The following is a 14,343-nucleotide window of genomic DNA, read 5'->3' on the forward strand; positions in this document are numbered from 1 at the left end:
ACTCATGTTCATAGCAAAATGAAAGGAAAATAAATTAAACATTGAAATCATAAAACGAATTACACCTAGAATGCACCAACGACGAAGCTTGAGCATCCAAGAGTCTTTCCTTCTTTCTCCTTGCTACGGCACAAAGGTGGATGGGATGGTTGGGATGTGTTTTAGGATCAGGGATTATGGAATTGGATGGAGGATAGGCACGGCAAGGTGTAGTGTTTGGCTGGAATTGTGTTTCTAGGATTTTAGGATGTGTAGAGTGGTGTGGCTAGATGAATGGACGAAAATTGGGTGAATGAGTGATCCCCTTAGTGCCTTGCTGCAAAGCCTTATTTATAGGGCTAGGAAAGGTTTTTAACTTAGTTGAAACCAAAAGGTTTTTTGTACCAGAAATTCTATACATGAAACACTTAAAGGATATATGTGTGTAGCTTGGACAAGGTAGGAGACAAGATAGGACGGCTAGGAGACAAGCTAGGACGGCTAGTGACAAGCTAGGACGGCTAGGAGACAAGGTAGGACGGCTAGTGACAAGCTAGGACGGCTAGGAGACAAGCTAGGACGGCTAGTGACAAGCTAGGACGGCTAGGAGACAAGCTAGGACGGCTAGGAGACAAGCTAGGACGGCTAGTGACAAGCTAGAAATTAGGCACCATGTGTGAATAGATAAAGCCTTCTAGAAATAAGGTTTTGAGGCCCCCTTGCAGCTCCCTAACTGAATTCAAGCCTTCAAATTCGTCCATCCTTATGCCTCCATGCTTGCACTATCCAATCTTGGCCCAAAAATGCTCTAGAATGCTCCAAATTGCTTCTTTTTGCATACTTTGACACTAAAACCTGAAATTGCACGAAAATGACTTTAAACACTAAACTAACTAAGGAAAAACAACATAAATGCATGAGAACAAGCCAATTAAGTCGCATAAAAATGCTCCTATCACTTCGTCACCCTCGGGTGTCAACCAGCACGTGCCTATCCTTGTAATGGAGGGTAATCGGGATCGGGACGTGTCATGAGATATCAAACTCAAGCAATTTCCTCCTTCTTGGCAAGAAGCACAGATGTGGCAGCAACAAAATGAGCATGATTTAACGCTTGCCAAATCCATTTTTCCAAGTGACAGACCTTCATCCCCTACTTCTCGTAGTGGCAAGCCTTTCAAAAACCGATCTAGACTTAGCCACAGCTGGATACTTCACACTGTGTTCGGACTCAGATGCTAGAAACAGCTCGATGTCAAACTTTCCGAAGGAAGCCTTCTTCTCAATTGAAGGTCCAGTAAGCAAGCTAACATACTAGCATGGCCCACGCCATCTTTCTCGGCCCAAGCCTAGCCAGCTGCTGGCCCCAGCCATCCAACCACTCCTCGCCACCATCGATCAGCTCCCCCGAGCTGCCCTACCTGCATAACAGATTTATGGTTGCCCAATCACTTCCTCAGCCCCAGCCAAGCCATTTTATCAAGCCCCGAGGCTCCAGAAAAATAGACAAGAAAGAAAATTAATTTTTTTCTTACCTTGGTGTGGCAGAGAAGAAGAACAATGACAAAAATTTCTTTGCACGGACAAGTGAAGAAGAATGCTAAGGGAGGGGGAATAAATATCCTCTAGATTTCTTTCTTTCTTGTAGGGATAAATAATTGCTTTCCAAAGTTGATTTAATCCCCTTAAGGTAGGTTTAAATAGGCTTTGGTGGCAATTTATTTCCCTTTCCTAGAAGAATCTAATTCCAAGTCAAAGTGGGAACCTATATCAAATTAGGAAGCAATTTTAAGTTTCCCTAAGCAGCTTGGGATCCTTTCCTGCGAGCAGCCCAACAAGCATGCAGGTATTTGTGGAGCCAAAAATAATCTCAAAAATCCTAGAGGCAACACATTGATTTTTTTACAAGAAATACCAGATTACCCTCGTTAGATGGACAAGGCACACCCGAATTCCCACGCTTATGCAACGAACAATAATGACTCAAGATTCTCTCCATCCATGGAAGAGCCAAAGGTGATTATTATGTAATTTATTCAAATTTCACTCATCATTCCCTCATTGATTCCATTTAGTAAGTTAACTCCTAAAATCACCATATATGGTCAGCCACCCCCCATAAATACTACACTTATCCCACTAAAATGTGAAGTCATTTGCTACCCTCAAACCCCTAAAAATACTTTATTTTCATATACTAACTTTGGCATCAAAGATTCTTCGGTGAAACCCCCCCCCTTCATCGTGGGTGTGTGAGGCTTTGAACCTTAATCAGAGGTGTTATTATTTTGCAAGTCCATTTTAGTCAAAGTAAAAGATAGACAAAAAATTTCATCCACAATAAGTGTCCAAATAAGCGAGCGTCCAATAAACAAGAATCACCATTAATCTCTATCACCATAAACATATGGCCCCTTAGCCTGTAAGCTGATTAGTAATGGCTAGACCACATGAGTTGATAAAAAGCCTACGTGTTTGGGTTAATATTTGAACTTTGGGCTTAAAGGAATGGAAGCCCAAAAGAGCTAAAGTGAAGGAACTCGCCCGAGGCCCAGCACCAAGCCCAACCATTCATCTCAAGACCATATGGCGGCTCCTCATTAATGAAAAGGTTATGTGCTTACAAGAGAAGTGACAACCGATGGAAATCAACCTACTCGCAACCCAAAAGCACTTTCTAATGGCAGAACATGTAAAAAAGATGATGACTCACTGAAGTGCTTTCAGGCAAAGCTTGCAACAGCCAAACTAAAAGGTCTATAAAAATAGGAAGAGACCCCAGAGACAAGGACACTCAACCAATCAAACAAACAAACTTACAATCTCTGCTCTCAAGCCAGATTTGCATCTAAAAGCTGTAATCAGCCCAGACCTCAATCATTTTCAGGATAACTCCCCACAAAAGTCATCTTTTGTCTAGTTTAAAACTCTGCTATTACCCCTAGTGGCGTAGTATTGATTCTCTCGTGTAAACTTGTTTACTATCCATCCATTCCAAACACACAACCCTTTGTAATCACAAAGAGAAGAGACTACAAGATGTTCAACCTTGCCCGACAAGGTGAAATCTTGCCCGACTCGCTTTGTTTCGTCTTTCCATTAATAGATCTGGTATTATGATGTATTTTACAATATATATTCAAGTTATTTCCAATCTTTTGGTGATCAGAAGCTTCATTGGTCCTCAAATCTGGTTCACTTAGTGGTTTTACTATCATAAAAGATGAACGGGAATTAGACCGATGGCTTAAACCAGATCTGGACTTTCACCCTTCAAAGCATACAAGATAAACTAAAGGTCCTTGGTCTCAAGGCATAAAAAAGAACTTAAATCTACGACAATCCTCTGATAACAAGAAGTCATAATAACTTGGGGCGCAAGTAATCGACTTAAACACACTTGTTCTACATCTGCCATTTGTTATACATCTGCCATACTAAGATGGCAGTGGCACGCCTAAGCACTTAGCTAGTTTTGATTGTGAGGCTCAAGGCCAAAACCTAAGGCCCTACAAAGACACATTTCAGAACTAACTTTGTTCTACTCTTGTAGCCTCTCAGCAAGAAGGAGCCCAACAACCAACCAAAGTGCCAACTCCTCAAGGAGCTGTGTGCTTGAGCTAGGGACCTTTCCCAATGAAATTCCTGCTCAAACACTACATTCACACCCAACACTATTAGCCAAATAACAAAGAAAAATGAGTGAATGGCAAGCACGACTATTGGATGGCTTTCTGCAGTTTCTGGCTTGACATCTCCTCTCTCAACTTGATCATCGTCTTGGAATGTGCCAAGCTTGCGAAGACGGAAACTATGTAGAGGTAAATCAGTAAAAGTCTTGCGAGCGTCTTTGCCTCTGAAACTCAATAAAATGTGGTAACTAGGACTGGGTTTTTGAGTTCAAATGGGAGTGCAACCGACCGATTGGCTAGTGTTGCTGAATCTGGTTTTTATTTATTTATTTATTTATTTATTTTCTAGGAGAACAGATGTGAGAGGCAAAACTGTCGGCTTGGTTATGAGTTAATGATATGAACAAGGCCTCAGCTTGTAAGGGTGTTTCTGCTGTTCGAAACCTATAATTTTTAGTCAATTACTTGGTCAAAAACTGAAGGGAGAAAAAGTATGAAATCTGCCATCTGATACAATCATGTCGATTTTAGAGGAATCCGGATCCTATTTGTGAGGATTCCAGGAATTCGTAAATCGTGTCTGTTCATCGTACATTGTGCGATCATAAATCATTTTATATATTTTTATTTAAAAATAAACATAAACCGTACTTGACAAAAACTGACCACATAATGTACAATGAACGGACACGATTCACGGATTCCCATAATCCTTACCAAAAAGATCCGGAGAGGATCCTGTTGGGTTTTAGAGATATAGATCTGCCATATCATTGACACCAATTAAAATTGAACTGGATTCAGTTGGTGAGCTTGGACGGATTGGATTGGATTGGATCTTGTGGCGTTGTTGTAGCTTCTCTTGTGATTCTTTTATGGGAAGAGCAGTCTGGATCCCGAGCCTATACATTTAAGATCGGCACGTTTACCTTCACGGCTGCATTTAAGAAAATCTAAACACTAAAATTTATCCAAGGGAGATTAAGTAGTCCTCCACAACCTAACTGTTGCACCTTATCCCTATTCATTTCTCCCCTCCATCCCCTTGTCACTGATGTCATTTTCAAATTTTAAATGCTGAAATGATCAATTTATTATTATGCCGCCCGTATTCAGCGTTGTCTATACGATCATTATGTCATCGATATTTAATCGGATCGATAAACTTCACAAGTGGGCATACAATGAGGTGCATTCAACAATTCAAGAGAGTAAGTCGGCATAAAAATCCCAGAAAGCCGCCCGTTCAAAAGGAATCAGCAGAACGCAGAACACAAACGAATTATATTCTCAGCAGTTGGTTAGTAAGATACATATGTTGAACATGTGAAGAGGCTGAAGATTAAAAGAAAAAATAATTCCCCACAGCGCAATATTCGGGCAATCCTTTAAAGTTAAGATGGTTATCGACGTCATCCTGCAGAGAGAAGTTTTCTTCCCCTAACAACCCTCCCAATATCCTTTTGATAACTAGCCTGAGTATCCTCCCAATTTATACCTGAGTTATAGTATGAAACTCCAAATGATCTAGATGAAGACCAGAGTAAAGTGACTAAATTTTTCCAGAAAGAAGGTATAGACCATTTTCTCTTCCTTTCCCACTAGCATATGTCTAGAGAGGCTTCTCTCTCATGACGGTTTAGTAAAACCAGGTACTGACAGAAATGGTTTCCCCAATTAATCACACAACACTAGCTTATAACGCCTTGCTTCCAAGTTGCGATCTTGGAGGGATGCATGATACTAGAAAATAATCTCTCTCAATATACGCTATTTACAAAACAAACCCAAAAACATATTGATAGGGAACCTAAAACAAAGATGACCAAGAAAGGTTCCCATCATGAGATAGCAGCATAGAAGAATGATGTCATTCACACTGCAAAATACAACAGCAGGAATAATGATCGTCTCAGAATACAAATCATCAGTCTATCCTTTTTTGCAAAAAGAATATTTCACTGATACTAATTAGAAGTCAGGTGAGAACAGACATAATCCAAGATGTTAGATGTTTTTGGATCAGCAGTGATGTTAGCCACTAATACAACATAACAGGAACGAACGAAAGAAATCATATATACACTCTCTTCCTAAACCTATTTTTCCTATAACTGGAAGCTACAAACTCTCCCTCACAAATTATAAATTCTGGACTTCTAAAAAATGCTAAAAATATCGTAAAACCGCGGACATACATATCAATGTGCCATGAAAACAGAATAGTTTTTTTTGCAAACTACTGGAAGTCATATTAGATCATTGTTATTATACAAGGAAGTTCACTTTCACTAACTCTTACCTTTAATCCCCATATTTTTTCAGCAGGTGAATTCACCTTCTTCACATTCTTTAGTCAGTTCAGAAGTTATTCTGCACATAAACCAAAAGTATCATGCATCTAAGTTCCATGGCAACAATACAATACTACACATAAGCCTATTAAAAACAGCAAGTTGGTCAAACAAGAGAGTGGAGGTTTTGGCATAGCGTAATTGTTTTAACCCAGATCTGCGCATACAGAGTACTTATAAGAACCTAAAAAGCCTACAGAACTACATTAAACCCAAACTCTTGGCAGTCCCCAAATGCATATTTTTCAACAACACAAGAAATGAATATTGTTTTTACCATAAAGATGAGGTGAAGAGTGCAAACGTGCATTGCGTTTGACAAACTACTAGTACTACATCTAACTTCCTAAAACTAAATAAATCCCTTTAACTCATTCTTTAACTTGCCTTCATATTTATACATCCTTATTTCCATGCCAACCTCAACTGATCGCATATTACAGAGAACATAAAGCCCTATCAAGTGTGAATAAAAATGAGTAGTTGACCCATCAGTTTGTGAAGAGGAAAGAAATAAAATAGTGACAGTGCAATGCAGAAGCTAAACGTACAGAGTATCTTAATCAAAATATACAGAAAACGTAAAGGTGTGTACCTCAAGAAATACAAAATCAAGTGTAAGACCCCTCCAGACTGAATGACAACCTTTTGAAGAAAACAAAATTACTAAAATATCCCCTCGTTTCAACCAGCTACCTTGATTGCACCCACTTCATCAAGTTTTGAACTCTTATGCTGAAAAGTTAGTGAGAAACAGAGACCTTGGTTAAATGTAGATGCAAAGGAGCTATACAAAAATAGTGGGCATATTATGCAGATCCCAAGCAAAACATTAAAGGAAGGATTGGAGATACAAAAGTATAATTCCAAACAAAAAGTTTCATTTTTATATTACCTTACTTTTTTTGTGTCTGTGGACATCATTAAGGTCTTCATCTCCATCGTGTTTCCTTTTCTGTCATTATACAAGTAACAAAACTAAAGCCTGTAAATCCCTATGAATATTCAACTAAATTTGAAAAAACAAAAAATATGGTGTTGGTGAACGAAAAAACTGGAATTAGATTGCATGACAAACAATGGCGGTTCATGACTCCAGACATATCAGAGTTATTTGGATAAAAATTTCACATTCATTCTTTTCAAATTTAACGGTATGAGTGTACCATTTTCTAACCTTTTCATGTTTCTTTGAGTGATCACCGGACGGATCATGATGCCCACTTTTATCCTTCTTCTTATCCTTGTCTTTATCTTTGCTTCGATCTTTATGACGGTGTTTATGCTTCTTGTGCTCTTTATCCTTCTCTTTGTCCCTGTCCTTGTGCTTTTTGTGTTTCTTCTCCTTGTCTTTAGACTCGCTCTTTGATTTCCCTGCAATAGTTGGAGTCCCCTTATCCGCCTATAGAAGACAAAACAAGATATCAATTACAATGAGAATCTGGAAAGGAAAACGTTTTTGCAGGACCACATATCTATTGGAAAAGAAGATAAATAACAGACTATCATCCAATACAAGTAAGAAAGTCTCACGAGTGGTAGATCAATAGGAGCCGTTTCTCTAAGATGGAAAGCCTCTCTGAGAGTATCTAGTTCAAAAGGCTGTATGCGTGGTTTTGTATCCCGGGGATATGATGTACTCTGAATAAGTTGATCGAACTGCATCCCCTCTCCTTTTCTGATTTCTGTGTCTCCAACCACATTGTGAAGATAGTGTGTGTCTGATATTGATACTGGAAGTGGTCGCTTGCAGAAAAACTCGTGGTGGGGAAGTAACTTGTAGTGACTTATGAGATCTACAGCACCAGTCAACTCCTTCGGTCCTATATCCAACAAAATTTCATCAGATAAGATAAAATGCTCTTAAATATCAAAATATGCATCCAGTGACATTATAGAAGCAAAAGACTTGAATTATCAGTAGATTGAAATAAGTATATCTTAAGAGAGAGTTATTATGAAATTTAGAATATCCGAAATTAAATTTTAAATATGTACTGGTATCTCATCCAAGAACCAGATAGGGCAGGGTGGATAGAGACCACATGGCTCTCTTGATAAGTTCAAAATCTGGTACTATACATGAATAAATGAGGTTTTGAAGAGTGCTTCAGCTATGAATACTTCTGTTAAATATGTAATTAACTACCAATAAAAATTCAACCAAGGGAACGTGAATAAATTTGTAACGGAACACTTTATTGAAAAAACATTCTACCTCGTCCAAACTTCGTTCCTTCAGGATCCATGGGTCAATGTCTCATGAAGTGGTGGAGCACTAACAACTGTGACGTCACATACAAATAAAACATGAGTTTTGACAAACCATAAATACTGCAATGAGTCATAAAAATCCAAAATATAAAAAGGGAACATCTTAAAAAAATTTCTCCAATAAAGAACATGTTCAAAGTTTTTCTCCAATAAGTACAATAATGTCTGAGTATAATATATCCAGACAAAGTGCTGCAAAGTCCAGGACAAGGTATTCCTAAGTAACCTTGTGTGATCCAAGAGACATCTTTTTTTCCTGTGTAATTCAGAACATACCTAGTACTTCACCTTCTATCGAAGCCACTCAAATATCTAATACCCAAAAGGGTTAACTCGGGAGGGGAAAAAAGCACTGCACACTAAACCGTGTGCATGACTCATAAGCAAGCCAAAGTATATAATACCGAGCTTCCTATTCTTATTTCTCTCCCAGAGACCCAAAATAAAACAGTCCCGCAAATTAGTACAGGGGATGCTCTTACAAAACTCAAAAGAAAACACTGAAAAAATTAATGTTGACTACTCAACAAGGTTGCCGGTGTCCACAAAAGAACTCGGAATACTCCATTTGCTAATCCAACAAAGATTTTGCTTGGTTCTTCCTACTATAGATTCAACAAGCAGCGCCAATTCTTATGACTATCACTAATAACTCTACACACACCGCTGTTGTAACTGAACTAGGGCAAGCAGCTAAGTACGCGACAAGGTTTCAATTTCACTACCACTGACACAAATTTGAACGCCATATTTTCTTAACTAAACGTCGTGAATACCGCCACATTTTTGCCACTCGGATATAAAATGCTAATCTTTTCTCACAAGGCTAAGCTTATTCTTCAAAGATTTCTCCTTTCTTTATTCTCTCTTGCCCTAGTCAATAAATCTCCATTCTTGCTGAAACTACCGATAAAGACACAACGAAATCCCGCAACTTTTCAGGATAACCCAAAAGCAAATCTTTCAACAAACAACAAACAGAACCGATAGAAAGAAACAGAAATTCAATGCTTTGAAACCAGTAAGAGAGAGAAAGAGAGGGAAAAAGGGTAAAACAAAAAGCAGACCTCTGACATGGACCCCGAATTGCTCTCGAACTAGTAGTGACCCAGACCACGAGGGCAAAATCGTAATTCCAGCTCGCTCCTTCTTCCTCCTGCGGTTGCTCAACACTTCGAAAGCTGCCCAAGTACCAAAAGTCCAAGCCCCAATTGAGTGATTGACGAACAGAGGTCGAAGAACCAAAACGCCCAGCAGAACACGAATAGGGTTAATTGTGCGGGGAATTGTAATTGACCTGCGAATGGAAGCAAATTAGGGGATTCCCAATCTGCTGGGGTTTGGAGTTTGGGAGGAGTGGGAGCTGAAATTGTCGAAATTGTCAAGTTAGGGCTTTTGCAGATCGAGAAGGTTCGAGAAGAGCGAAGGAGAGAGAAAGTCGAGTATTGGTCTGTATGAAGGTGGTGGGGAACACAGAGGACCAGAGTGGTGAGAGAGAGAGAGAGGAGTCTCTGTAATCTAAAATCTAATGATTTATATATAAAACTAAAACTAGGGTTTGGACTCTTGGAATAGGAGGAGGGGTTTCGATTTCTATTTCCAGGCTCCCTCTCACTTGGGAAATTTTTTTTTTTTTTTTTTTTTTTTTTTTTTAATAATAGTTTTGGACCACTTTTGGACCCTTTTTTTGCCTTTTTTTGTGAGACAATTTTGGATTTGGAATTGGAGAAAGAACGACAGAAACATGAATACACTTTATACATCCAAGATGGGTTCAAAAAACCAAAAACTGAAAGAAAAAAAAAAAACCGAATACAGAACCAAGATCGAAAAAACCGAATGAACAAAAAATCGAACCGAAAAGTTTTGGTTCAGTTTCGATTTCAAAGGTTTAAAAACCAAACCGAACCGAAGTGTCTTAAAACGACGTTGTTTTACAAGATTTCTTATAAGGCACTTCACATACATAATGCTGAATACACTTCACTTTAAAATTTAATATTAAATGACTTATATATCTTAATATGCAATGACACTTTCGACCTTATAAGAAATCGATAGAAGTGATCCTTAAGATTGTCCACTGTCAACAATTTTTGTCATTCCGTACCCAAAAAAAAAAGGTGTTAAATTGAAGAAACCACAAGTTTATGTAAGGAATTGATTTGACAAAAATACCTTTAATTTAGGAAATTGTTATTAATACTCCAAAAATCTCATTCTACACTCTAAACTTTCTATATTAAGAAAAAAAAATACATTTATGAGGTGTGTAGAATGAGATTTTTCGAGTGCCAATAATACTTCCCTTAATTTAATAGAGATTTCCCACAATGTAGACAACCTCAGGGACCACTTTTATCGATTTTAAATCTCAAAGACCAAAGTGAGGAGTTATGTCAATCTCATGAACCATTTTGGATAAGGTATATAGTTCCAAATTCAAATCGTATAAACCTGCTTGAACACGAAAGTCAAATTAAGTCTTTCGATTAGTTATATATAACATCGTAAAGTATCCACGATGCAAAGGTTTATCAATGAAATCTTTAATTTGATTCACTCCAATAGAAATTAGAAAATTTATGGTATTACACCGGTCTTCAACTTCACATCAAAGGTGCCTTAGATGACATTATGTATTATTATTATTTGCACTTAAGATGTAAAGAGTGCGAGATGTATCTTTTGCGTAGAAAATATAAAGTGTATGTTGAGAATGTGGGGTGTTATTGTATTATAGGAAACTATGTGGGGGTGTATTAAGATAAGTTTTAATAAAAAAAATAAAAAATAAAAAACAAATGTGAGGTGTATTAAGTATATGGGTGTATTTAACAATATGTAAGGTATTAATATATCAAGCTAATTAATTTACAAGTGTGAAAATGTAAAAAAATTATGCCAGCGCTCGTGATCACATCCTCTACGCTTTGACGATGAATACATCGTTGTTTGGATTACTTAAACTGTAGAAACCCCATGAGCAATGTTTTAGGGATAGTTAAAAAATAATAAAATTCATAATAATTAATTTACAAATGCGAAAAATATTCTGTCAATTTGTATGTGACTGAGAATGCAATGTCTTTTACCAGATCAATAACGTGAAAATGTAATCGGCCAAGGAGGTACAATCAAGCAAAAAATCATGAAACATGTACAAGTGTATCATGTAACGTGACAAACACCAAAAACTCAATGTTGTTGTGAACTTCTCCTATATCATTTCAACTCGTAATCGAGGTTTTGTGCTCATTTCTCGATGAGCACGGTTCATGGAGTTCATGGCAACTTTTAGAACATTTTTTTTTTTTCGATTTTTCTATGATTTTATATGAATTTTACACCTTATATAGTAATTTATCAATATGTGCTACGTGGCAACTTAAGATTCGTTGATACAACTTTTCTCGAGTTTTTTGCATCAAAATGACAAGCACCCTGCAACGTGAGTCCGTTGCAACTTTTGGAAATTTTTTTTTTCTTTCTTATTTTCCCCTATTTTATATGAGTTTTTAAAATTTTATTTATTTTATTTCTCACTGCCACGTGGCAGCTTCTGGGCCATCACTAGGTTTAGGATTTTATACATATTGATAACATATCATAAGTAATCATCCAAAGCAAGAGTATCACAAACTATCATAAGACTAGCATAACTTTGTCGAACAATACATGGACTAACAGATACAGTTCTAAAATTTCTCCAGTATTATCCAAAAATCTGCAACCCCTCATGCGGAATAAAGGCACGTTCGAAGGATGTAACAAACGTTTCAACACAAAAAATTTACATAAGCCCTGAAGCACTAGACAAAACCATGGTAGTATTAGTTCCTTGGCTCTCTTCAAAGCAAACATCTAACATCCAAGATCAATTACCAAGAGTGTCTCTATCTGCAAAATAGAAAGTCCAAGTTAGGCAGGTGCGTATGGAAATATTGCTTGTACGATTAGACAAATGAAATATGTAAAAACCACACACGGAGAGCATATCGTACCGTATGTTTATTGGTGCAAGTCCGGCTACTAACTACAACTTCTTCGATAGTCAATAAGCATAACATCCTCTGTACTTGACTTTACAAGGCGCAAAGAACATGTATATATGCTACAAATACGATCCAAGAAGATGCAAGAGAAGCATTAAAGGCATTGCAAATGGAGAAGAAAGAGCATGATTACCCCTTCTTCGATAGTCAATAAGCATAGCATTTTCTATGCACATAAAAGGTCATAATTCAACAAACTGCTGCTGCAATCGTGGTTTGAGCATGACCAATTATGACCTGTTATGTGCATAGACATAAGCTGATAAACATATGGATACAAAACGATTATGCTCGTCCGAATTCACTAAATTTCCCACATCACCTTTCTACTGCACAAAGCCAAGTCATATCGGTTTCTTCAGGTAAGGTGTTGTGTAGTTAGGTAAGCAAGGTTTATACATTAAGCTGAAAGTACACAATTAAACATGGGAGAAAAGGAAAACAAAAGACATAAAGCAGAAAGTATACCATATGCATCATACCATTTCCCTCCAATTGCACTATGTAACGGCGCAACAGTACTAAGCTGAGAAAAAATACTTGCATCCATGCTAATCTGAGAAAAAGACGTTGTTGAGAATTTCTTATCAACTCATACTCTTTTTCAGCATCCTCACCAAATTCAAGATGAAAATCTGCTTCTAAGTTTCATTTTCCTCGTTTTCTTTTCAGCAACTCAACAAGTACGATCACCAATGTACCAGGCCTACAACGAAATAATGCCGGTCATACAAATTGTGAGTTTATTTTACATTACCAGCAACATGGAAAATGCTCAAATTCAATATAAATCATATCATCAACGCGTAACCAAAGATGAATATAAGCTTTTATATTAGCTTCAATTATTACTAAATGACAGGAAGTACAAACTCAAACTTCATAAGCCTATCAAACACAGTTTAGCATTCAATAACCATAATTGCCATTACCTTGAATCAAAGTTTCAAAAATCGGGCTTAAAACAAAAATCCTTACATGTGGGGGGCAATTTTTAGTAAGATGGGATAATACTATCTCCTTGATCACCTCCAACAGCGACTTGCGCTGAACATAAACGATCAAACAGTGCACGGATAGAGAACACATGATCAAAACCCAAAACTACAACAACAAAGTAACTAAAAATCACAGTAAACAGCTGCATCACTTACTTGAGCAACCGACTCTTCAAATTCAGTCGGCTCAGCATTGTTATCGTTGGAAATCTTCTTCCTTTAATACATCTCGGCAAGAACTGATTACACGACACATGCATAAACCACAATCAAAATTTCCGGCATACAGAGACACGAAAAAACTGATAAACTTTGGGTTTTTGGCACGAAACAAAAAAATTATAGTACGATCTATAATACACAATTTGATTTTATAAATCGGATAAAATTTTAAACAAAGATGGAATAAAGGGTTGGGATTAGCCGGGTTGTCGATTGTATTTTTTGCATGTGGTTAAATATTCTAGTGGATAGAGTATTGGATTTTCACCTATGCATTTCAGATGCGAAACTTTTCTCTCCTAATAGTTTTGAATTCTCCCCATCTTCTTAGTAATAATAAATTTTTATTCAAAAAAAATAATAGGTTGGGGTCATATTTTGGAACAAAACTCAAAACCCACATTACAAAATACAAATCTTTCTGCATTCAAACAAAATCACCATCTAAATGAAGGGGAAATGGAGAAAACAAGCAAATGGGCCGCTAATTTTTGTAAAACTTGATGCTTGGAAACAAAGAAAACACCTTCGAACCCTTTCCATTTCATGTGAAATACAAGCAGCATAAGAAATCTAAGATGCATAGACTCACTGAAGCTAAAAGTCTCAAACTTGAAGAGGAGGACGTCGAGCTTGCAGAGGAGGACGAGGATGATCCTTGACATACCAATCCAACCAGCATCATTGGCGAAGTTCTGCACCACCAGCTGCTGTTGCGGTTGAGCCGCTGCCTGAGACTCCTCTGTCCCACTTCAGCCAACCGGGCCAGCCCAGACCCAATGCGGGCTGGGTAACCATCCAGGGCCCAAAAAAAATTGGGAGCACTAAA

The 14,343-nt window shown here is 37.6% G+C and overlaps 1 protein-coding gene and 1 long non-coding RNA gene across 4 annotated transcripts; both read right to left on the reverse strand.

Annotated features, from left to right (window-relative positions):
* Positions 1-4,869: 4,869 nt before the first annotated feature.
* On the reverse strand, positions 4,870-9,851 carry LOC137728867 (mediator of RNA polymerase II transcription subunit 19a). 3 transcript variants are annotated; one of them, XM_068467655.2, is made up of 8 exons: positions 9,307-9,851; positions 8,184-8,250; positions 7,499-7,788; positions 7,143-7,367; positions 6,861-6,920; positions 6,561-6,700; positions 5,914-5,984; positions 4,870-5,490 (listed from the first exon to the last, which is right to left on the reverse strand). In XM_068467655.2, the coding sequence occupies exons 2-6, from the start codon at positions 8,212-8,214 to the stop codon at positions 6,650-6,652; spliced, it is 657 nt and encodes a 218-aa protein (XP_068323756.2). In that variant the 5' UTR covers positions 8,215-8,250; positions 9,307-9,851; the 3' UTR covers positions 4,870-5,490; positions 5,914-5,984; positions 6,561-6,649. The 3 variants fall into 3 exon arrangements, with proteins under 3 accessions (XP_068323756.2, XP_068323755.2, XP_068323757.2); XM_068467654.2 differs by lacking the exon at positions 4,870-5,490 and having other exon boundaries at positions 5,769-5,984; XM_068467656.2 differs by lacking the exon at positions 4,870-5,490 and having other exon boundaries at positions 5,769-5,984; positions 6,866-6,920; positions 9,307-9,847.
* Positions 9,852-11,872: 2,021 nt separating this feature from the next.
* On the reverse strand, positions 11,873-13,125 carry LOC148693668 (uncharacterized). Its single transcript, XR_015952074.1, has 2 exons — positions 12,244-13,125; positions 11,873-12,139 (listed from the first exon to the last, which is right to left on the reverse strand). It is a non-coding gene; the product is annotated as an uncharacterized LOC148693668 (long non-coding RNA).
* Positions 13,126-14,343: the final 1,218 nt, after the last annotated feature.

Source organism: Pyrus communis, chromosome 10 (assembly GCF_041283825.1).
Source record: "Pyrus communis isolate YQ-2024b chromosome 10, ASM4128382v1, whole genome shotgun sequence".
Classification (NCBI taxonomy): Eukaryota; Viridiplantae; Streptophyta; class Magnoliopsida; order Rosales; family Rosaceae; genus Pyrus; species Pyrus communis.

Bases quoted from the DNA above. Each gene is read 5' to 3' on its own strand.
- LOC137728867 (XM_068467655.2), bottom strand. From the start codon at position 8,214: ATGGATCCTGAAGGAACGAAGTTTGGACGAG. The intron at 7,789-8,183 runs GTAGAATGTTTT...TGTTGGATATAG, and splicing joins AGGAACGAAGTTTGGACGAG to GACCGAAGGAGTTGACTGGT. The intron at 7,368-7,498 runs GTGAGACTTTCT...TGTCTTCTATAG, and splicing joins CTCCTATTGATCTACCACTC to GCGGATAAGGGGACTCCAAC.